The sequence below is a fragment of the Penaeus chinensis genome, chromosome 38 (genome assembly GCF_019202785.1).
Source record: "Penaeus chinensis breed Huanghai No. 1 chromosome 38, ASM1920278v2, whole genome shotgun sequence".
Taxonomy (NCBI): domain Eukaryota; kingdom Metazoa; phylum Arthropoda; class Malacostraca; order Decapoda; family Penaeidae; genus Penaeus; species Penaeus chinensis.
The window spans coordinates 21954539-21979538 of NC_061856.1; the positions used below are offsets into that span (position 1 = coordinate 21954539).

Below are 25000 nucleotides of genomic sequence, written 5' to 3' on the forward strand. Positions count from 1 at the left end.
TTGCGGATGTAGAAATCTCTACGTACGTTCCTCGTCTCAACCACAAAGATTTCGCATACAACATTGAAGTTACAAACAATAACGGCAAGGAAGTTCTAACAACAGTCCGTATTTTCGCCTGGCCTCACCGTGACAACAATGGTATTGAATACACTTTCGACGAGGGTCGTTGGAATGCTATTGAACTAGACAAGTTTTGGGTTAAATGTGAGTATTTTCTAGCAATGTTTTAAATGAATTATCTGTTCTTTGAGTTTAAAGATTTTTCCCTTTTTATAAAAATATGTAGAATCAGATTTATAGATGAACCAAATAATTATTTCCATATGCCTGTTTCACTAATGTATATGTATTTTTCTAGTGTCTCCCGGCTCAAACCACATTGTCCGTAAGTCATCAGAATCAGCAGTAACTGTTCCTGATGTACCAAGTTTCGATACTCTCTTCAAGAAGGCCGAAGCTGCCTTGGGTGGCGGGGATGCCGGACTTACAGAATTCGAGAGTGCGACTGGCATTCCTAACCGTTTCCTCCTCCCCAAGGGTAACGAACAGGGTCTGGAGTTCGACCTTGTCGTAGCTGTGACGGATGGTGAAGCTGACGCAGCTGTAGAGGGACTACACGATAATACTGACTTCATCCACTACGGTTCCCATGGCAAATACCCTGATAATCGCCCACATGGCTACCCTCTGGATCGTAAAGTTCCAGATGACCGCGTGTTTGAAGACCTTCCCAACTTCAAGCACATTCAAGTAAAGGTCTTCAATCATGGTGAACATATCCATCACCATTAACTAATAGAAATCGACTGAACAAATACCACATGTTTTATTTATCTTCCTTAAAGGATATGCGTTTTCAATAAAGTAGATTTCATTCAAAAGTAATTCATTTCCTATCCCTATATAAATTACAAAACTAAGAGAAATAACTTATTAATCCTAAGGAATGTAAAATATGCACTGCGATATTAATTTGCGTTTTTCGCTGACAAGGGAGGCACTGCCAAATAACGTCATGTTTGTATAAATATATATACATATATATATATATATATATATATATATATATATATATACTACATATGTTTATGCATATATGTACATTTATATATATGTATGTATACATTTATACGCGAACCGTATCCATGTTGACAAATGTAGAAAAAATATGAATGAGTATGAATATCCTCACAATACAAGGGATGTATTTGACCGGTTATATCTTCGAAACCGGTCAAGTACATCTCTTTTATTTTGAAGATATTCATTCTCATTCATACATTTTCTACATATATATCTACATATAATATATCTACATATAAATATATTATACCTCTCTTTCTCTCTCTCTCTCTCTCTTTCTCTCTCTCTCTCTCTCTCTCTCTCTATATATATATATATATATATATATATCCATAAACACACAGACACATATATGTATATATATATATATATATATATATATATATATATATATACATATATATATATATATAAGTGTACATAAATAAATATATATATATATTGTATATCGCAAGTTTTATTTCATTCTGTTCTAAATATTATCGTAACGATGTATATCCCACTAATGCACACTGTGAATGATGTATCACTTTATTTATTTTTAATTCTTTTACATAAACTTAACTGATGTGTACGACAAACAAAGAAGGCTAATATTTCATTTCTTTGTTCAGAATTCATAGACGATAAACCTTTACTGCTGTTATTAGACAATAAAAGACTAGAGGTTTACAAAAAGTTTGACGTTCATATTGGTGTAAAACCAATATGGATATATAATGCAATATATGTTGATTATTTTTCATCTAAATCTTCATACTAGCAACAGCAAGCAATAAAAAATAAATCATGCGTTTTAATCGCACAGAAAACTAGCATTATTCATGTGACTCATAAAAGATAAGAGGCCCAACAGCAGTTGCATGCAGTACGCCTTAAGTGGAGATATGCTTGAAGAAGTGACGTAATTTAACCAAACTTCAAGGAAGTGTTTGATTATAAAAAATCCAATATTCTCCTTTTTCATGGCTGTTCCAACAGGAAGATTTTGAAAATATCGGCAACAGAAGAAATAGCCCAGTTATTGAGCTAACCACGATGATGATAATAACAAGCAAATAAATATGTAAGGGAACTTCATCGATTCTTTTTTTCAATTATATAACTCTACTATATTCACGTAGTAATTATAAAATACAAATTCTCTTCTGTTCATGTATAAACAACCCTATATATATATATATATATATATATATATATATATATATATATTTATATATATATATACATATGTGTGTGTATGTATGTACATATATATATATATATATATATATATATATGTATATATTTAAATGTATATATTTCTATATGTATATATATATATATATATATATATATATATATATATATATATGTATATGTATATAGAAATATACAAATATACATAAAACATACATGTGTGTATGATTGGATATATGTTTATATATACATTTATTTATAAATAAATGTATATATACATATATGAATATATATTTTTATATATTTATATATAGGTGTACATTTACATATATATATATATATAATTTATACATTTATACATATCTATATACATATATTCATATTTATTCATGTATGTTATTTATTTATGTATTCATATATATATATATATATATATATATACACACACACATGTGTGTGTGTTTGTATATATGTTTTTATTTGTATATGTACATATATATACATATATATATGCATATATATACATATATATATGCATATATATACATATATATATATATATATATGTGCATATATATATATATATATATATATATATATATATATATATATATATATGCATATATATACATATCTGTATACATATATTTATATAAAAATCTATATGCACACACACACACATACGTATAAATATATATATATATATATATATATATATATATATATATATACATATATATTTATTTATATATATAGACATATGTGTGTGTATAAATATATGTGTGTATATATATATAAATATAAGCATATATATATATATATATATATATATATATATATATATATATATATATATATATGAGTGTACATATATATGTATATACATACACACACAGATGTGTGTGTATATATATATATATATAAACATATACAAACATATATATACACATATATATAATTACACGCACATACACTCATATACACTCACAGACACATATGTATATACTATATATACTTCAATATGTATACATGCAGACAGACATATATATGTGTATGTTTGTATGTGTGTGTATGAAATGGCTAGCCGATATCAAGTCTAGTGGGATATGTACATGTATATAGGTATGTATATATATATATATATACATATTTAAATATAGATATATCCAAATATATATGTATGTATATAGATAGCAGAAATGACTAACCTCTAGAAAGTTTAGCGGGAGAGATAAAGAAAGAGAGAAGCTAAATTAAAGAAACAGTATATCTGAAAATTACTATTTCGAATACGTCCTGACTCTAATTGTCTTATCACAGAGACATGAAAAAGTAAAGCGATCTGATAAACATTGCCACATCTGGACATTGACCCTTGCGTTCTGTATAAAAGCCTGCACAACTGCTGCATCGTCACCGACAACATGAAGGTCCTCGTAGTGCTCGCTTTTGTCGCGACTGCGGCTGCCTGGCCGAACCTCGGATTCCAGGCGGACGCTGCAGGTTTGTCTTACATGTATTTGGACGTAAATCATGAAACTGTGTTCTCTCACATGTCTTGTCCAAAATCATTACATAGTGTATTTGCATAGTTCCATGTAATTCAACTTTGCACTTCTCTTTTCACAATTCTTCTTTTCACTCTCTCTTTCTCTCATTATCTCTATATCATTCTCTCTCTCTGTCTGTCGCTCACTCACTCAGTTTTCACTCGTTACACACTCCTTTCTTTCATTCTTCTGTCTCCATCTCGGTATTTTTTTCCTTTTCCTTTTCTTCTTTTTTTTCTCCTTTCCTTTTTCTCTACTCTGTATTACATTCACTAAACCTTATCAACTGAAGTAACTCTAGTTTTATTTATTTGAGGTATTTTCTATATTTTTTCATAATGTTTAGTAGCACCTTTAAGCAAAATGTCCCACTTTGTGCAGAGAGCTATAAAAGAACACGATACATACTAAAGCGCATCAGGAGTGAAAGGGTGAACTATTGTAGCTTTTCCGGGCTCCCCTCATAGACATAGCCCGGGCGAAGCTCAGCTTCCCTTATCGGACTTAACCTTATTGTAGCTTTCTTTTTCTAGATGTGTCAGATGCCCAGAAGCAGCATGATATCAACTTCCTGCTGCACAAGATCTACGGAGAAATCCGTGATCCCAACCTAAAAGGAAAAGCTGATTCCTTTGACCCGGAGGCTGATTTATCCCATTACAGTGACAATGGTGAGGCGGTACATAAACTCATAAGAGATCTCAAGGATCACAGACTCCTCGAACAGAACCACTGGTTCTCTCTCTTCAACCCAAGACAGCGTCATGAAGCACTTATGCTCTTCGATGTTCTCATTCGCTGCAAGGATTGGGATACATTTGTCAGCAATGCAGCCTACTTCCGTCAGCGTATGAACGAGGGAGAGTTTGTCTACGCCTTGTATGTTGCAGTCATCCACTCTCCTCTGGCTGAACACGTTGTACTTCCTCCACTCTATGAGGTCACTCCTCATCTCTTCACTAACAGTGAAGTCATTGAAGCTGCTTATCGTGCCAAGCAGACACAGACCCCTGGTAAATTCCAGTCTTCCTTTACTGGAACAAAGAAGAACCCTGAACAAAGAGTAGCCTATTTCGGAGAGGACATTGGAATGAACACTCACCACGTTACATGGCATATGGAATTCCCATTCTGGTGGCAAGATGAATACAGTCATCATCTGGATCGCAAAGGAGAGAACTTCTTCTGGGTACATCATCAACTAACCGTTCGTTTTGATGCTGAACGTCTTTCCAATTACTTGGATCCCGTCGGCGAACTTCACTGGGGTAAACCCATCGTACAAGGTTTTGCTCCTCACACCACTTACAAGTATGGAGGTCAGTTCCCCTCTCGTCCAGATAATGTAGACTTCGAGGATGTGGACGGTGTTGCCCGAATTCGAGATCTGCTCATTGTTGAGAGCCGAATTCGTGATGCTATTGCCCACGGTTATATTGTTGACAAACAAGGCAATCGCATTGACATCATGAATGAGCGTGGCATTGACATTCTTGGAGACATCATTGAATCCTCAATGTATAGTCCTAATGTCCAGTACTATGGGGCTTTGCATAATACTGCTCATATTGTACTCGGTCGACAGGCCGATCCACATGGAAAATACGCTCTACCACCTGGTGTACTAGAACATTTTGAAACTGCCACACGTGATCCCAGTTTCTTCAGGCTACACAAATATATGGATAATATCTTCAAAGAACATAAGGATTCTCTTCCCCCATACTCAAAGGAAGAATTAACTTTCACAGGTGTTAATGTTGAAAATCTATCCGTTGATGGTGAATTAGAGACCTTCTTTGAGGACTATGAGTACAGTCTTATTAATGCTGTTGATGACACTGAAGAAATTGCGGATGTAGAAATCTCTACGTACGTTCCTCGTCTCAACCACAAAGATTTCGCATACAACATTGAAGTTACAAACAATAACGGCAAGGAAGTTCTAACAACAGTCCGCATTTTCGCCTGGCCTCACCGTGACAACAATGGTATTGAATACACTTTCGACGAGGGTCGTTGGAATGCTATTGAACTAGACAAGTTTTGGGTTAAGTGTAAGTATTTTCTAGCAATATTTTGAATGAATTATCTGTTCTTTGAGTTTTAAAGATGTTTCTCTTTTTATAGAGAATATGTAGAATCGGCTTTATAGATGAACCAAATAATAATTTCCATATGTCTGTTTTACTAATGTATATGTATTTTTCTAGTGTCTCCCGGCTCAAACCACATTGTCCGTAAGTCATCAGAATCAGCAGTAACTGTTCCTGATGTACCAAGTTTCGATACTCTCTTCAAGAAGGCCGAAGCTGCCTTGGGTGGCGGGGATGCCGGACTTACAGAATTCGAGAGTGCGACTGGCATTCCTAACCGTTTCCTCCTCCCCAAGGGTAACGAACAGGGTCTGGAGTTCGACCTTGTCGTAGCTGTGACGGATGGTGAAGCTGACGCAGCTGTAGAGGGACTACACGATAATACTGACTTCATCCACTACGGTTCCCATGGCAAATACCCTGATAATCGCCCACATGGCTACCCTCTGGATCGTAAAGTTCCAGATGACCGCGTGTTTGAAGACCTTCCCAACTTCAAGCACATTCAAGTAAAGGTCTTCAATCATGGTGAACATATCCATCACCATTAACTAATAGAAATCGACTGAACAAATACCACATGTTTTATTTATCTTCCTTAAAGGATATGCGTTTTCAATAAAGTAGATTTCATTCAAAAGTAATTCATTTCCTATCCCTATATAAATTACAAAACTAAGAGAAATAACTTATTAATCCTAAGGAATGTAAAATATGCACTGCGATATTAATTTGCGTTTTTCGCTGACAAGGGAGGCACTGCCAAATAACGTCATGTTTGTATAAATATATATATATATATATATATACTACATATGTTTATGCATATATGTACATTTATATATATGTATGTATACATTTATACGCGAACCGTATCCATGTTGACAAATGTAGAAAAAATATGAATGAGTATGAATATCCTCACAATACAAGGGATGTATTTGACCGGTTATATTTTCGAAACCGGTCAAGTACATCTCTTTTATTTTGAAGATATTCATTCTCATTCATACATTTTCTACATATATATCTACATATAATATATCTACATATAAATATATTATACCTCTCTTTCTCTCTCTCTCTCTCTCTTTCTCTCTCTCTCTCTCTCTCTCTCTCTCTATATATATATATATATCCATAAACACACAGACACATATATGTATATATATACATATATATATATATATATATATATATATATATATATATATATAAGTGTACATAAATAAATATATATATATTGTATATCGCAAGTTTTATTTCATTCTGTTCTAAACATTATCGTAACGATGTATATCCCACTAATGCACACTGTGAATGATGTATCACTTTATTTATTTTTAATTCTTTTACATAAACTTAACTGATGTGTACGACAAACAAAGAAGGCTAATATTTCATTTCTTTGTTCAGAATTCATAGACGATAAACCTTTACTGCTGTTATTAGACAATAAAAGACTAGAGGTTTACAAAAAGTTTGACGTTCATATTGGTGTAAAACCAATATGGATATATAATGCAATATATGTTGATTATTTTTCATCTAAATCTTCATACTAGCAACAGCAAGCAATAAAAAATAAATCATGCGTTTTAATCGCACAGAAAACTAGCTTTATTCATGTGACTCATAAAAGATAAGAGGCCCAACAGCAGTTGCATGCAGTACGCCTCAAGTGGAGATATGCTTGAAGAAGTGACGTAATTTAACCAAACTTCAAGGAAGTGTTTGATTATAAAAAATCCAATATTCTCCTTTTTCATGGCTGTTCCAACAGGAAGATTTTGAAAATATCGGCAACAGAAGAAATAGCCCAGTTATTGAGCTAACCACGATGATGATAATAACAAGCAAATAAATATGTAAGAGAACTTCATCGATTCTTTTTTTCAATTATATAACTCTACTATATTCACGTGGTAATTATAAAATACAAATTCTCTTCTGTTCATGTATAAACAACCCTATATATATATATATATATATATATATATATATATATACATATGTGTGTGTGTATGTATGTACATATATATATATATATATATATATATATATATATATATATGTGCATATATATATATATATATATATATATATATATATATATATATATGCATATATATACATATCTGTATACATATATTTATATAAAAATCTATATGCACACACACACACATACGTATAAATATATATATATATATATATATATATATATATATACATATATATTTATTTATATATATAGACATATGTGTGTGTATAAATATATGTGTGTGTATATATATATAAATATAAGTATATATATATATATATATATATATATATATATGAGTGTACATTTATATGTATATACATACACACACACATGTGTGTGTATATATTTATATATATATATATATATATATATATATATATAAACATACACAAACATATATATACACATATATATAATTACACGCACATACACTCATATACACTCACAGACACATATGTATATACTATATATATTCAATATGTATACATGCAGACAGACATATATATGTGTATGTTTGTATGTGTGTGTATGAAATGGCTAGCCGATATCAAGTCTAGTGGGATATGTACATGTATATAGGTATGTATATATATATATATATACATATTTAAATATAGATATATCCAAATATATATGTATGTATATAGATAGCAGAAATGACTAACCTCTAGAAAGTTTAGCGGGAGAGATAAAGAAAGAGAGAAGCTAAATTAAAGAAACAGTATATCTGAAAATTACTATTTCGAATACGTCCTGACTCTAATTGTCTTATCACAGAGACATGAAAAAGTAAAGCGATCTGATAAACATTGCCACATCTGGACATTGACCCTTGCGTTCTGTATAAAAGCCTGCACAACTGCTGCATCGTCACCGACAACATGAAGGTCCTCGTAGTGCTCGCTTTTGTCGCGACTGCGGCTGCCTGGCCGAACCTCGGATTCCAGGCGGACGCTGCAGGTTTGTCTTACATGTATTTGGACGTAAATCATGAAACTGTGTTCTCTCACATGTCTTGTCCAAAATCATTACATAGTGTATTTGCATAGTTCCATGTAATTCAACTTTTCACTTCTCTTTTCACATTTCTTCTTTTCACTCTCTCTTTCTCTCATTATCTCTATACCATTCTCTCTCTGTGTTTGTCGCTCACTCACTCAGTTTCAGCTCTTTACACACTCCTTTCTTTCCTTCTTCTTTTTCCTTTCTGTCTCAATCTCGGTATTTTTTTTTCCTTTTCTTTTACTTCTTTTTTCTCTCCTTTCCTTTCTCTCTACTCTGTATTTTATTCACTAAACCTTATTACCTCAAGTAACTCTAGTTTTATTTATTTGAGGTATTTTCTATATTTTTTCATAATGTTTAGTAGCACCTTTAAGCAAAATGTCCCACTTTGTGCAGAGAGCTATAAAAGAACACGATACATACTAAAGCGCATCAGGAGTGAAAGGGTGAACTATTGTAGCTTTTCCGGGCTCCCCTCATAGACATAGCCCGGGCGAAGCTCAGCTTCCCTTATCGGACTTATCCTTATTGTAGCTTTCTTTTTCTAGATGTGTCAGATGCCCAGAAGCAGCATGATATCAACTTCCTGCTGCACAAGATCTACGGAGAAATCCGTGATCCCAACCTAAAAGGAAAAGCTGATTCCTTTGACCCGGAGGCTGATTTATCCCATTACAGTGACAATGGTGAGGCGGTACATAAACTCATAAGAGATCTCAAGGATCACAGACTCCTCGAACAGAACCACTGGTTCTCTCTCTTCAACCCAAGACAGCGTCATGAAGCACTTATGCTCTTCGATGTTCTCATTCGCTGCAAGGATTGGGATACATTTGTCAGCAATGCAGCCTACTTCCGTCAGCGTATGAACGAGGGAGAGTTTGTCTACGCCTTGTATGTTGCAGTCATCCACTCTCCTCTGGCTGAACACGTTGTACTTCCTCCACTCTATGAGGTCACTCCTCATCTCTTCACTAACAGTGAAGTCATTGAAGCTGCTTATCGTGCCAAGCAGACACAGACCCCTGGTAAATTCCAGTCTTCCTTTACTGGAACAAAGAAGAACCCTGAACAAAGAGTAGCCTATTTCGGAGAGGACATTGGAATGAACACTCACCACGTTACATGGCATATGGAATTCCCATTCTGGTGGCAAGATGAATACAGTCATCATCTGGATCGCAAAGGAGAGAACTTCTTCTGGGTACATCATCAATTAACCGTTCGTTTTGATGCTGAACGTCTTTCCAATTACTTGGATCCCGTCGGCGAACTTCACTGGGGTAAACCTATCGTACAAGGTTTTGCTCCTCACACCACTTACAAGTATGGAGGTCAGTTCCCCTCTCGTCCAGATAATGTAGACTTCGAGGATGTGGACGGTGTTGCCCGAATTCGAGATCTGCTCATTGTTGAGAGCCGAATTCGTGATGCTATTGCCCACGGTTATATTGTTGACAAACAAGGCAATCGCATTGACATCATGAATGAGCGTGGCATTGACATTCTTGGAGACATCATTGAATCCTCAATGTATAGTCCTAATGTCCAGTACTATGGGGCTTTGCATAATACTGCTCATATTGTACTCGGTCGACAGGCCGATCCACATGGAAAATACGCTCTACCACCTGGTGTACTAGAACATTTCGAAACTGCCACACGTGATCCCAGTTTCTTCAGGCTACACAAATATATGGATAATATCTTCAAAGAACATAAGGATTCTCTTCCCCCATACTCAAAGGAAGAATTAACTTTCACAGGTGTTAATGTTGAAAATCTATCCGTTGATGGTGAATTAGAGACCTTCTTTGAGGACTATGAGTACAGTCTTATTAATGCTGTTGATGACACTGAAGAAATTGCGGATGTAGAAATCTCTACGTACGTTCCTCGTCTCAACCACAAAGATTTCGCATACAACATTGAAGTTACAAACAATAACGGCAAGGAAGTTCTAACAACAGTCCGCATTTTCGCCTGGCCTCACCGTGACAACAATGGTATTGAATACACTTTCGACGAGGGTCGTTGGAATGCTATTGAACTAGACAAGTTTTGGGTTAAGTGTAAGTATTTTCTAGCAATGTTTTAAATTAATTATCTGTTCATTGAGTTTTAAAGATTTTTCCCTCTCCATAAAGAATATGTAGAATCGGCTTTATAGATGAACCAAATAATAATTTCCATATACCTGTTTTACTAATGTATATGTATTTTTCTAGTGTCTCCCGGCTCAAACCACATTGTCCGTAAGTCATCAGAATCAGCAGTAACTGTTCCTGATGTACCAAGTTTCGATACTCTCTTCAAGAAGGCCGAAGCTGCCTTGGGTGGCGGGGATGCCGGACTTACAGAATTCGAGAGTGCGACTGGCATTCCTAACCGTTTCCTCCTCCCCAAGGGTAACGAACAGGGTCTGGAATTCGACCTTGTCGTAGCTGTGACGGATGGTGAAGCTGACGCAGCTGTAGAGGGACTACACGATAATACTGACTTCATCCACTACGGTTCCCATGGCAAATACCCTGATAATCGCCCACATGGCTACCCTCTGGATCGTAAAGTTCCAGATGACCGCGTGTTTGAAGACCTTCCCAACTTCAAGCACATTCAAGTAAAGGTCTTCAATCACGGTGAACATATCCATCACCATTAACTAATAGAAATCGATAAGACTTGAACAAATACCACATGTTTTATTTATCTTCCTTAAAGGATATGCGTTTTCAATAAAGTAGATTTCATTCAAAAGTAATTCATTTCCTATAACTATATAAATTATAAAATGAAGAGAAACAAATTATTAATCCTAAGAAATGCAAAATATGCTTTGCGATATTAATTTGCGTTTTTCGCTGGCAAGGAAGGCACTGCCAAATAACCTCTTAATACTGAACTAGGAGAGGCCTATGTCCTGCAGTGGAATGAATGGCTGTTGAAAACCAAAACATACGTATGTAGCGAGACAGATTGCAGAAACAAAGATCTCACAGCGTTGACCCGACAAACGACCCCTTCTCCCATCACTTTGCCCTCTTAACTACCATCCGAGATCGTTCGCCAGGAATTCTGTGACAGCCTCAGGCGCAGGGCAGGCAAGGCAAGGTCGGGGGGAATCTGGGGAGAGCAGAGGTTGGGGGAAAACAGACTGAAGACGTGAACGACTGTGAACGGAGGAGAGGCAGTTCGGAAAGCGAGAGGACAGGCGGCAGAGCAGACGAATAGATCGGCAGCCTTTTTCTTTTGTACCCTCATCTAAGTTAAGTTCTGCAGTATTGCGTACCTGTGTGGTTTACTAAATAAAGGGGAATATTTCTTCTATACTGTGTGGATTTTTCTTAACGATCCTTCAAAGCAATGCCTGTCTTTCTTTTACGAACATATTTCGTAAAAGAAAGGCAGGCATATATATATATATGAGTGTACATATATATGTATATACATACACACACACATGTGTGTGTATATATTTATATATATATATATATATATATATATATATATATATAAGTAATAAACCGTCTCATTATAATAATCAAGTCGATTTTTCCAAAAGACCTTAAATTTTCCCACGCTACCGTTCCAATGTACGGTTTGGATCGTTACATTAAATTATTGGCGGTAGCTTGTGGATCGAATAATTAGCACTTTCTATTATTAATCATATTATGTTATTTTATAAATCTAATGCCTTGGTGTTTCAAGTTAAAAATAATTCTAATAAAAATAAGTTTGGTGTTGATTTTCTGATTCGAGGAACCCCATACGCCTCCTTCTAGTTTCATGTCACGATTTGATTGTTTCCTTCATTTTGATTTTCTACATTATTATACGTTAGTTTATTTTATTCTTGTGTTCTTTTGTTTATATATAAACATAAGTCTCTTTTTTTTCCTTTTATTAGTCTCGTCTCTATTTTCTCCGTATTGCCAGCGTCTCGCAAATTACTGAACTTGTGAGCTGTGTGACCTTATGAGCTGTGTGACCTTGTGAGCTTTGTGACCTTGTGAGCTTTGTGACCTTGTGAGCTTTGTGACCTTGTGAGCTTTATGACCCTGTGGGCTTTGTGACCCTGTGAGCTTTGTGAGCTGCGTGACCCTGTGAGCTCGATGAAACTTGTGAGCTCGGTGAAACTTGTGAACTTGGCGTATTTAGAGACCAGTGTTCCAGTTCAATTATTTCGGTGAACATTGAACGATCAATATAAGCCTGAAAAGCGTAATATTCTGATTCTCAGTATTTGTGGAATCACAGCTACTTAGGTCTCGTTTCACTTATTACTTTGTGATCTCGGGATGTAGAAACAGGTTGTTCGTGTTTTTGTTAAATTCAGTTTTCCCGTTTGCAGTTTACCATAATTTTATTCACCTTTGCAGTGCTATGCGTCGCTTTCTCTTAAGACGTTTTCTAGTGCATCCTTAATTTCTCTCGGCTTATATTAGAATCGGTTTACATTCCGGAGCTGTAGTACTGATATTAGTGTGTTGCCGGGTTATTGGGAGTTCTCTCGTTTGCGTTAGTAAATTTCAACTTTTGCTTTCACTTCTATTATTTTCTGAGTTTTATTAATTGAATTGTGTTTTGTGCTTACGTGTTTCAGTCTAACCTTTTAGTTGTTGTTTTTTTCGTGCTTTTATGTTCTCCGATGTTTGGTTCTATAGTGTGCTGAATCATTTTAACTCATTACATCGAAAGGATCAGATTTTAGCGAAGGCTAGTCTGTGTGGGCATTTGCGTTCATCTGAAATCCATTAGGGTTTGGTTTTCGTGACATGCCTCCGAAGAAAAGTCAGAAGTCTCGTGACCCCACGCCCGAGAGAACAGGCTCGGGTACTGCTTCTCGGCCCCCGTCGCCAGCCGTCCAAAGTGCAGTGCAAGACGTCAGGCACTAATTGACAATGTACGAATAACTCACCGAGGCGCTTCGTGGCCTGCGAGCGGAGATGAGTGAGCTCCGGTCAGAAAACCGGGAACTGCGACCGCAGCTAAGTTCACAGAGGCCTGCGGTTACATCGGTCAGCACACCAGCACAGGCGCCCGACACTTCAACAATCATCTCGTACACGGTCCCGATCGACAGCATCTCGCTATTTCGAGCCGAGGTGTCTGCAAACCAGCCACTCCGCAAGAACCAAGAGATCGAGACATGGATACGGTCCATCGAAAACATCGTGTGACCCAAGACTGACGAAGCAAGGATATCCGCGGCCCGATCTCACGTGCGAGGAAATGCGGAAGCTATAGTCAACAGTCGCCACTTCGACAACATTACCGACTGGAATGTTTTCAAGCGGCGTCTGCGGGCTAAGTTTAGGGGAACTTGTTCCAGCGGTGATTTTTAAAGGCTACTAGGAGAGCACAAAATGACGTCAGATCAAGCACCTTGGGATTTTTATATGCAACTGGATGGAATAGTGTCACAGGGGTGGAGAGATCATCCGGAGGCAATAGGTGACCCAGACGAACTTGTTAAACGATACTTCTTGACAGGAGTACCTCAGTGGCTGGGTGAGTTACTTTCCACATCTGAAGGGGCAGGTGTCAGCCAGCTCGTCGATGCTGCCCAAAGAGCTTGGAATTGTCGGAACTCGTACAAATGGGATGGCGACCAGTCACGTCCGTATAGCCGACCCTACCCTCGCCAACCTCAGGCAGCTCCTGTAGAAGCTACTGTTAGACCACCACGAACTCCACCTCATCAACGAAGAGGGAAATGGTGTCACTTTCACCAGCTACGCAGTCATGAGACTAGTGAGTGTCGAGCGTCGCGGAATGCTGTCCCTGCACCGGGTGCCACTAACACTGCTGATCGTCGTTGCTATAATTGCCGACAGTACGGGCATTACGCATCACAATGCCCCTTTCCGAGCTGCCAGCAGGGTCAGACCTACGTCCCTCCCACTGCTGGTGACTCCTTCCGCGGGACGACAGCAGCAGCTACGTTGCGATCAAGCCTCTCAGACGAATATAGAAGTGTTGGAGTCGGCACCGACTATGTACTCCATTGAAGCCGCACAGACATCTGGGCGTCCTCTTGTTGACCTGCAGATTCAGGGACGAATATTCACTTGCTTCCTCGACACTGGATCGGAGGTCTCTCTGATTAAGCCCTCTGCTCTAGCTTCACTGAAAGTACGTCGTGTCAGCGTTTCGGGCCGATACGTGCAAGGAGTAAACGGAGATCCTGTCGAAGTTAAAAAAGAGGTCACTTTAAAGTTTGTGATCTCCCCCGGAATCTCGTGCTGGCACCGTGTTTCCTGTGTCTCCAACATTAATTACCCAGGTGAGTTCTTAATTGGCATGGACTTTCTACGACAGTTCAACTTAAGATTGTCGTCTACCAAGGACTAAGGCAATCATATCTGCAGCTTAATGACCACCAAACACCTGTCATCTTCACCGACGAACACAGCCCTCACATCGGCATCATTCACACCTCACCTAGCAAGACTGCAGGGAGGATTACCCTGTACACTGCAAGGATACTGTTGTTGTTCCTGCTAGGTCTGCATGCTTTATAGCTGCTCGGGTGCCCGGGAATTGTAAGTTGACTTCGAGCATGATTACAGAACGTACCCGTGGATTCCTCCTAACACCCGCTACTGTCGCCCAAATTTCCGATCATAACCTTTGTGTTTGGGTCGTCAACAGTAGACTCAAACCTTATCACCTGAAAAGTGGGGCCCGCATCGCTATGGTTAATGAAATTGCAGAAGTCTTCTCGACTGCAAGATCCACTGAAGCCACCCCCAGTGATGATGCCATCCCCCTGCACTTGTATGATAACACCAGCCCTCAGGTGAAGATTAGTTCAACCCCAGATGCATTTGAGGAGGATGCATTTGACCTCATTCATGCCTGCTACGACTTCGGTTACAACGGCGATGAATTCACAATCTTTCCAGAGTTAAACCTGAGCCCGTCAGCCGCAGTAGCCGCCCTTGATAACCTCCCTATCAATGACATTTGCCAACAATCTGCCTCGAACATTGAATTTCCTCTCAATCATCTTGAGGAGCGACAAAGATCCTAGACCAAAGAGCTGTTACTTCGGTACAAGCACCTGTTCACCGGCACCAGAGAAGATATTGGAGCAGTGCCAGGGATTAAGCATAAGATCGTGACTCGGGAGGAGAGACCCATCGTTAATCGGCAGTGGAGGCTCCCTGAATCTACCAAGTCTGTTATTCGCCAAGAGTGTGACAGCCCCTGGCTAAGCCCTGTAGTGCTTGTGCGCAAGAAGGATGGCTCCTTTAGATTCTGTGTGGACTATAGGGGGCTGAATGCTGTTACAGTGGCTGATACATACCCACTTGACGAACTTGGAAATACCAGAATTTTCACCTGTTTGGACTCGAGGAGTGCCTATCGGAGCATCGAGGTGGAGAAAGCAGATCGACCAAAGACAGCTTTTTCAGATGGCAGGAGGCTTCTGCAGTTCGTCCGCCTACCTTTCGGACTAGCAACAGCCCCTACGGCTTTTCAAAGGACGATCAACATCGTACTTGGCAGCGTCCTTGGGAGGCATACACTCGCCTATCTAGATGATGTGATCATCCACAGCAAGACATTCGATGAACACCTTAGTCATCTAGAGGGAACTCTACATCTCCTTTCACCAGCAGGATTCAAGATGAATGTAGAGAAGTGTGATTTTGTGATAACCAGCATCAAGTTCTTTGGATTCTGTATTGACGAGAACGGCATACGTCCTGATCCCGAGAAAACACGTAGCATTAGCGAGATGCCTGCCCCTAGGACAGTGAAGTGAGTAAGACGGTTCCCCGGTGCTGCCAGATTTTTTAGACGTCACATGCCTCATTTTGCAGCCATTGCTTCTCCCCTGACACGACTCACCAAAAAGAATGCCAACTTTATCTGGGGGAAAGAACAACAGGATGCCTTCGATCAACTGAAGGATATCTTGACCCGTGATCCTGTATTGAGGAAGCCCGATTTCTTACGTGAATTTGAGATTCATACAGATGCATCCAAGGAGGCCCTGGTAGCATTCCTGCTGCAGCGATCTCTGGATGGCATGCCTTATGCAGTCTCGTACTACTCACGAAGGTTTAAAGATGCTGAGAGTAGATATCCAGCTATTGATCAGGAAGCCTTAGCAGTCATCGAGGGCGTGAGAGTTTTCGATCCATATGTATATGGCAGACCTTTTACTATATACACAGACCATCGTCCTCTTACCTTTGTGTTCCACCTCAAGACCAAATCACCAAGAATGAGCCGATATGCTCATGAGCTAAGTTACTACAACTTTAAGCTGATCTACAAGAAAGGATCCCAAAATCATGTTCCCGACATGCTTTCGCATGATATTTCAGCCATTTCGACTAGCACTGTCAAAGATGTTGCTGCAGCAGATCTTACAACCATAGATCCAGCTCTGGTGAGAGAGGAACAAATGAAGGATGAAATGTGGAGAGATGTCTTCCTACTACTGGAAGAAAGATCATTACCTAAGAGGCGGATCCCTCTACCTATTGATGAGTTTGAGCTGAAAGATGGCTGCCTTTATCACGTCCGTCATCTCTCAGGAAAGGTTATTCACCAGCTGGTGATTCCTCAATCGCTGAGGCAAGCTGCATTAAAGCTTGCACACTGGCCTCCCCTGGCTACACACCCGGGTATTTACAGGACTTATACAAATCTTCGCAATATGTTTTACTTCCCTAATATGTTACGTGAAGTGCGTTCATATGTCCAAGCTTGTCAGGTATGCCAACGACGTCGCGGAAAACTGCAGAGGCGAGCACGACTGCAGTGTCCTGGTGATGTGACGTATCCCCTAGAGAAGGTATCTGCTGACCTTCTGCACCTGCCTGACTCGGACTCGGGGTATCGCTATGTCCTGAGCATCGTTGATCATCACAGCCGATATCTGCAGTTGATTCCTTTAGCCTCACGAGATGTAAACACGATAACGAACGCCTTCATTGAAGATTTCGTGACGATCTTTGGCCCACCGTGACATCTGATCACAGACAATGGAGCAGAATTTACCGGAACCCTCTTTCAGCGAGTCTGTGCTATGCTTTCTATCCGGCTTGGATTCACCATTGCATATCATCCCCAGTCGAATGGAATGGTTGAGAGAACGAATCGTGTGGTGAAGGATGCTTTATATTCTCTCATAGAACACAAACCTGAATCCTGGCCCTCTTTCCTACCACAGGTACGCCTCGCTATTAATAGTGCCATCCACCGCAGCACAGGTGAGCAACCATTATACCTCCTAACTGGCCGCCATGGCCACTTCCCGGTTGGTATTACAAATGACACTGTGTTTGACACCGAGGCAGATATCGCTGAACGACTGCGTGTAGCACGTCAGTGTGCCGTAGAGGCGACGCGGCGCGCAAGAGAAAATTTGGCACGCACATACAATCCCAAGGTAAGCCCAAGCAAGTTCAAGCCGGAAGTGGGGACGCTTGTTTTACGACGGATCCGAGGGATTCGTGGACGTGGTCTGGCCGCGAAATGGGATGGCCCCTACCGTATTACCCGCAAGATTAACCCTGTAACTTTTCTGCTGTGTGTTCCTGGAGCCGATTCACCACGTTATAAAGCTCACATCAACCAGATAAAACCATACTACCCATCTAGTGAGCTAGAGTTTGCCGATCTCCCCCAGTGAGACCCTCTAGCTGATGACCCTGACGATGCAGCTGCTATCACTCTCTTGGATACCGCCCTCCTCGGTGCTGTCCTCACCCATGAACCGTAGCAGAGCCCTTGGACCAAGGCCACTGCTACACGTATTGGTGTGTGAGTCTTTCCACTGTTGCGTTCCCGTGGGGAGTCAGTTTCGGCGTTGGTTCCCGATCCACGTGGGAAGTCAGTTTCGGCGTCGATCCCAGTCATATGAACTTTTCAGCATTGTTTTACTTTATGGAACTCGCTTCTATAGTTCCCGAGTTTTTTGTCACCGTCCATACATACTTTGTATCTCACTTGTTTATTTTTGCCCCTTTTAGAATTTTCAGTGCACAAATTTTATCTTCTCTTATTTCATGTATTAACATTGTATGTATTTTATGTTTGATGTCTTGTGTTGTATGTATTTTATGTTTGATGTCTTGTGTTGTATGTATTTTATGTTTATGTCTCATGTTTCGTATTTGATCTTCCCTCAATTTTTAATATTTCCACATATAAGAAGTATGAAAAATATACCCATTTAGTAAACTGCATTCAGCAACTCAGAACTTTTCTTAGTTTTGTCGGTACCGATTCAATGCCTGATCCAACCGAGCTCTTTCCCCAGATCCAGTTCTGTGATCGTATCTGAAGCCACCCAGAGGCGGTCTCAAGACGAGGTAGTCTGCAGCAGTACCCGCTTGCCCCTGAAGGATGGACACTTGCGGGGATCCTACGGGTGCTCGCCACGCCCCGACGACGCATCTTGGCTGTGGCGTGATTCACCCTTGGAGCTTGGAATACCCTCATCCTGGATAGTCTTCAATGATGGACCACACAGGGATTGCAACCGCCAATGCGTACGACGTCAGGCCGAGGCTGCGCTCCCTACTCAGGCCTGGGGAGGGATGTAGCGAGACAGATTGCAGAAACAAAGATCTCACAGCGTTGACCCGACAAACGACCCCTTCTCCCATCACTTTGCCCTCTTAACTACCGTCCGAGATCGTTCGCCTGGAATTCTGTGACAGCCTCAGGCGCAGGACAGGCAAGGCAAGGTCGGGGGAATCTGGGGAGAGCAGAGGTTGGGGGAAAACAGAAGGAAGACGTGAACGACCGTGAACGGAGGAGAGGCAGTTCGGAAAGCGAGAGGACAGGCGGCAGAGCAGACGAATGGATCGGCAGCCTTTTTCTTTTGTACCCTCATCTAAGTTAACTTCTGCAGTATTGCGTACCTGTGTGGTTTACTAAATAAAGGGGAATATTTCTTCTATTCTGTGTGGATTTTTCTTAACGATCCTTCAAAGCAATGCCTGTCTTTCTTTTACGAACATATTTCGTAAAAGAAAGGCAGGCATATATATATATATGAGTGTACATATATATGTATATACATACACACACACATGTGTGTGTATATATTTATATATATATATATATATATATATATATATATATATAAGTAATAAACCGTCTCATTATAATAATCAAGTCGATTTTTCCAAAAGACCTTAAATTTTCCCACGCTACCGTTCCAATGTACGGTTTGGATCGTTACATTAAATTATTGGCGGTAGCTTGTGGATCGAATAATTAGCACTTTCTATTATTAATCATATTATGTTATTTTATAAATCTAATGCCTTGGTGTTTCAAGTTAAAAATAATTCTAATAAAAATAAGTTTGGTGTTGATTTTCTGATTCGAGGAACCCCATACGCCTCCTTCTAGTTTCATGTCACGATTTGATTGTTTCCTTCATTTTGATTTTCTACATTATTATACGTTAGTTTATTTTATTCTTGTGTTCTTTTGTTTATATATAAACATAAGTCTCTTTTTTTTCCTTTTATTAGTCTCGTCTCTATTTTCTCCGTATTGCCAGCGTCTCGCAAATTACTGAACTTGTGAGCTGTGTGACCTTATGAGCTGTGTGACCTTGTGAGCTTTGTGACCTTGTGAGCTTTGTGACCTTGTGAGCTTTGTGACCTTGTGAGCTTTATGACCCTGTGGGCTTTGTGACCCTGTGAGCTTTGTGAGCTGCGTGACCCTGTGAGCTCGATGAAACTTGTGAGCTCGGTGAAACTTGTGAACTTGGCGTATTTAGAGACCAGTGTTCCAGTTCAATTATTTCGGTGAACATTGAACGATCAATATAAGCCTGAAAAGCGTAATATTCTGATTCTCAGTATTTGTGGAATCACAGCTACTTAGGTCTCGTTTCACTTATTACTTTGTGATCTCGGGATGTAGAAACAGGTTGTTCGTGTTTTTGTTAAATTCAGTTTTCCCGTTTGCAGTTTACCATAATTTTATTCACCTTTGCAGTGCTATGCGTCGCTTTCTCTTAAGACGTTTTCTAGTGCATCCTTAATTTCTCTCGGCTTATATTAGAATCGGTTTACATTCCGGAGCTGTAGTACTGATATTAGTGTGTTGCCGGGTTATTGGGAGTTCTCTCGTTTGCGTTAGTAAATTTCAACTTTTGCTTTCACTTCTATTATTTTCTGAGTTTTATTAATTGAATTGTGTTTTGTGCTTACGTGTTTCAGTCTAACCTTTTAGTTGTTGTTTTTTTCGTGCTTTTATGTTCTCCGATGTTTGGTTCTATAGTGTGCTGAATCATTTTAACTCATTACATCGAAAGGATCAGATTTTAGCGAAGGCTAGTCTGTGTGGGCATTTGCGTTCATCTGAAATCCATTAGGGTTTGGTTTTCGTGACATGCCTCCGAAGAAAAGTCAGAAGTCTCGTGACCCCACGCCCGAGAGAACAGGCTCGGGTACTGCTTCTCGGCCCCCGTCGCCAGCCGTCCAAAGTGCAGTGCAAGACGTCAGGCACTAATTGACAATGTACGAATAACTCACCGAGGCGCTTCGTGGCCTGCGAGCGGAGATGAGTGAGCTCCGGTCAGAAAACCGGGAACTGCGACCGCAGCTAAGTTCACAGAGGCCTGCGGTTACATCGGTCAGCACACCAGCACAGGCGCCCGACACTTCAACAATCATCTCGTACACGGTCCCGATCGACAGCATCTCGCTATTTCGAGCCGAGGTGTCTGCAAACCAGCCACTCCGCAAGAACCAAGAGATCGAGACATGGATACGGTCCATCGAAAACATCGTGTGACCCAAGACTGACGAAGCAAGGATATCCGCGGCCCGATCTCACGTGCGAGGAAATGCGGAAGCTATAGTCAACAGTCGCCACTTCGACAACATTACCGACTGGAATGTTTTCAAGCGGCGTCTGCGGGCTAAGTTTAGGGGAACTTGTTCCAGCGGTGATTTTTAAAGGCTACTAGGAGAGCACAAAATGACGTCAGATCAAGCACCTTGGGATTTTTATATGCAACTGGATGGAATAGTGTCACAGGGGTGGAGAGATCATCCGGAGGCAATAGGTGACCCAGACGAACTTGTTAAACGATACTTCTTGACAGGAGTACCTCAGTGGCTGGGTGAGTTACTTTCCACATCTGAAGGGGCAGGTGTCAGCCAGCTCGTCGATGCTGCCCAAAGAGCTTGGAATTGTCGGAACTCGTACAAATGGGATGGCGACCAGTCACGTCCGTATAGCCGACCCTACCCTCGCCAACCTCAGGCAGCTCCTGTAGAAGCTACTGTTAGACCACCACGAACTCCACCTCATCAACGAAGAGGGAAATGGTGTCACTTTCACCAGCTACGCAGTCATGAGACTAGTGAGTGTCGAGCGTCGCGGAATGCTGTCCCTGCACCGGGTGCCACTAACACTGCTGATCGTCGTTGCTATAATTGCCGACAGTACGGGCATTACGCATCACAATGCCCCTTTCCGAGCTGCCAGCAGGGTCAGACCTACGTCCCTCCCACTGCTGGTGACTCCTTCCGCGGGACGACAGCAGCAGCTACGTTGCGATCAAGCCTCTCAGACGAATATAGAAGTGTTGGAGTCGGCACCGACTATGTACTCCATTGAAGCCGCACAGACATCTGGGCGTCCTCTTGTTGACCTGCAGATTCAGGGACGAATATTCACTTGCTTCCTCGACACTGGATCGGAGGTCTCTCTGATTAAGCCCTCTGCTCTAGCTTCACTGAAAGTACGTCGTGTCAGCGTTTCGGGCCGATACGTGCAAGGAGTAAACGGAGATCCTGTCGAAGTTAAAAAAGAGGTCACTTTAAAGTTTGTGATCTCCCCCGGAATCTCGTGCTGGCACCGTGTTTCCTGTGTCTCCAACATTAATTACCCAGGTGAGTTCTTAATTGGCATGGACTTTCTACGACAGTTCAACTTAAGATTGTCGTCTACCAAGGACTAAGGCAATCATATCTGCAGCTTAATGACCACCAAACACCTGTCATCTTCACCGACGAACACAGCCCTCACATCGGCATCATTCACACCTCACCTAGCAAGACTGCAGGGAGGATTACCCTGTACACTGCAAGGATACTGTTGTTGTTCCTGCTAGGTCTGCATGCTTTATAGCTGCTCGGGTGCCCGGGAATTGTAAGTTGACTTCGAGCATGATTACAGAACGTACCCGTGGATTCCTCCTAACACCCGCTACTGTCGCCCAAATTTCCGATCATAACCTTTGTGTTTGGGTCGTCAACAGTAGACTCAAACCTTATCACCTGAAAAGTGGGGCCCGCATCGCTATGGTTAATGAAATTGCAGAAGTCTTCTCGACTGCAAGATCCACTGAAGCCACCCCCAGTGATGATGCCATCCCCCTGCACTTGTATGATAACACCAGCCCTCAGGTGAAGATTAGTTCAACCCCAGATGCATTTGAGGAGGATGCATTTGACCTCATTCATGCCTGCTACGACTTCGGTTACAACGGCGATGAATTCACAATCTTTCCAGAGTTAAACCTGAGCCCGTCAGCCGCAGTAGCCGCCCTTGATAACCTCCCTATCAATGACATTTGCCAACAATCTGCCTCGAACATTGAATTTCCTCTCAATCATCTTGAGGAGCGACAAAGATCCTAGACCAAAGAGCTGTTACTTCGGTACAAGCACCTGTTCACCGGCACCAGAGAAGATATTGGAGCAGTGCCAGGGATTAAGCATAAGATCGTGACTCGGGAGGAGAGACCCATCGTTAATCGGCAGTGGAGGCTCCCTGAATCTACCAAGTCTGTTATTCGCCAAGAGTGTGACAGCCCCTGGCTAAGCCCTGTAGTGCTTGTGCGCAAGAAGGATGGCTCCTTTAGATTCTGTGTGGACTATAGGGGGCTGAATGCTGTTACAGTGGCTGATACATACCCACTTGACGAACTTGGAAATACCAGAATTTTCACCTGTTTGGACTCGAGGAGTGCCTATCGGAGCATCGAGGTGGAGAAAGCAGATCGACCAAAGACAGCTTTTTCAGATGGCAGGAGGCTTCTGCAGTTCGTCCGCCTACCTTTCGGACTAGCAACAGCCCCTACGGCTTTTCAAAGGACGATCAACATCGTACTTGGCAGCGTCCTTGGGAGGCATACACTCGCCTATCTAGATGATGTGATCATCCACAGCAAGACATTCGATGAACACCTTAGTCATCTAGAGGGAACTCTACATCTCCTTTCACCAGCAGGATTCAAGATGAATGTAGAGAAGTGTGATTTTGTGATAACCAGCATCAAGTTCTTTGGATTCTGTATTGACGAGAACGGCATACGTCCTGATCCCGAGAAAACACGTAGCATTAGCGAGATGCCTGCCCCTAGGACAGTGAAGTGAGTAAGACGGTTCCCCGGTGCTGCCAGATTTTTTAGACGTCACATGCCTCATTTTGCAGCCATTGCTTCTCCCCTGACACGACTCACCAAAAAGAATGCCAACTTTATCTGGGGGAAAGAACAACAGGATGCCTTCGATCAACTGAAGGATATCTTGACCCGTGATCCTGTATTGAGGAAGCCCGATTTCTTACGTGAATTTGAGATTCATACAGATGCATCCAAGGAGGCCCTGGTAGCATTCCTGCTGCAGCGATCTCTGGATGGCATGCCTTATGCAGTCTCGTACTACTCACGAAGGTTTAAAGATGCTGAGAGTAGATATCCAGCTATTGATCAGGAAGCCTTAGCAGTCATCGAGGGCGTGAGAGTTTTCGATCCATATGTATATGGCAGACCTTTTACTATATACACAGACCATCGTCCTCTTACCTTTGTGTTCCACCTCAAGACCAAATCACCAAGAATGAGCCGATATGCTCATGAGCTAAGTTACTACAACTTTAAGCTGATCTACAAGAAAGGATCCCAAAATCATGTTCCCGACATGCTTTCGCATGATATTTCAGCCATTTCGACTAGCACTGTCAAAGATGTTGCTGCAGCAGATCTTACAACCATAGATCCAGCTCTGGTGAGAGAGGAACAAATGAAGGAT

General features: G+C 40.7%; 4 protein-coding genes across 5 annotated transcripts in view; all 4 read left to right on the plus strand.

Annotated features, from left to right (window-relative positions):
- Nucleotides 1–884, plus strand: part of LOC125045899 (hemocyanin subunit-like) — a 2869-nt gene extending 1985 nt beyond the window's left edge. Inside the window, exons 2-3 of the mRNA XM_047643487.1 lie at nt 1–207; nt 362–884. The exon at nt 1–207 is cut by the window's left edge and continues 1317 nt beyond it. Of these exons, the coding sequence (XP_047499443.1) occupies nt 1–207; nt 362–795 (641 nt within the window). The 3' untranslated portion in view covers nt 796–884. The remainder of the gene's footprint in view (nt 208–361) is intronic.
- Nucleotides 1–6551, plus strand: part of LOC125045898 (hemocyanin subunit-like) — a 14681-nt gene extending 8130 nt beyond the window's left edge. The window contains exons 1-3 of one of the 2 annotated variants that reach the window (XM_047643485.1): nt 3660–3768; nt 4349–5872; nt 6029–6551. In XM_047643485.1, coding sequence (XP_047499441.1) covers nt 3690–3768; nt 4349–5872; nt 6029–6462 — 2037 coding nt within the window. In that variant the 5' untranslated portion in view covers nt 3660–3689 and the 3' untranslated portion in view covers nt 6463–6551. Of the gene's footprint in view, nt 1–3659; nt 3769–4348; nt 5873–6028 lie in introns of those variants that run through there. The other variant, XM_047643484.1, reaches the window with a different exon arrangement.
- A 2255-nt stretch (nt 6552–8806) lies between these two features.
- Nucleotides 8807–11717, plus strand: LOC125046223 (hemocyanin subunit-like). Its single transcript, XM_047643980.1, has 3 exons — nt 8807–8915; nt 9509–11032; nt 11189–11717. The coding sequence occupies exons 1-3, from the start codon at nt 8837–8839 to the stop codon at nt 11620–11622; spliced, it is 2037 nt and encodes a 678-aa protein (XP_047499936.1). The 5' UTR covers nt 8807–8836; the 3' UTR covers nt 11623–11717.
- A 6349-nt stretch (nt 11718–18066) lies between these two features.
- Nucleotides 18067–18618, plus strand: LOC125045970. The gene has a single exon (XM_047643561.1). It carries the CDS (start codon nt 18067–18069, stop codon nt 18616–18618), a length of 552 nt encoding a protein of 183 aa, XP_047499517.1.
- The last annotated feature ends 6382 nt before the right edge of the window (nt 18619–25000 follow it).

Coding starts and splice junctions, on each gene's coding strand:
- LOC125046223 (XM_047643980.1), top strand. CDS start 8,837: ATGAAGGTCCTCGTAGTGCTCGCTTTTGTCGCGACTGCGGCTGCCTGG. Junction 8,916..9,508: donor ATTCCAGGCGGACGCTGCAG/GTTTGTCTTACA, acceptor TTCTTTTTCTAG/ATGTGTCAGATGCCCAGAAG. Junction 11,033..11,188: donor AGACAAGTTTTGGGTTAAGT/GTAAGTATTTTC, acceptor GTATTTTTCTAG/TGTCTCCCGGCTCAAACCAC.
- LOC125045970 (XM_047643561.1), top strand. CDS start 18,067: ATGGTTGAGAGAACGAATCGTGTGGTGAAGGATGCTTTATATTCTCTC.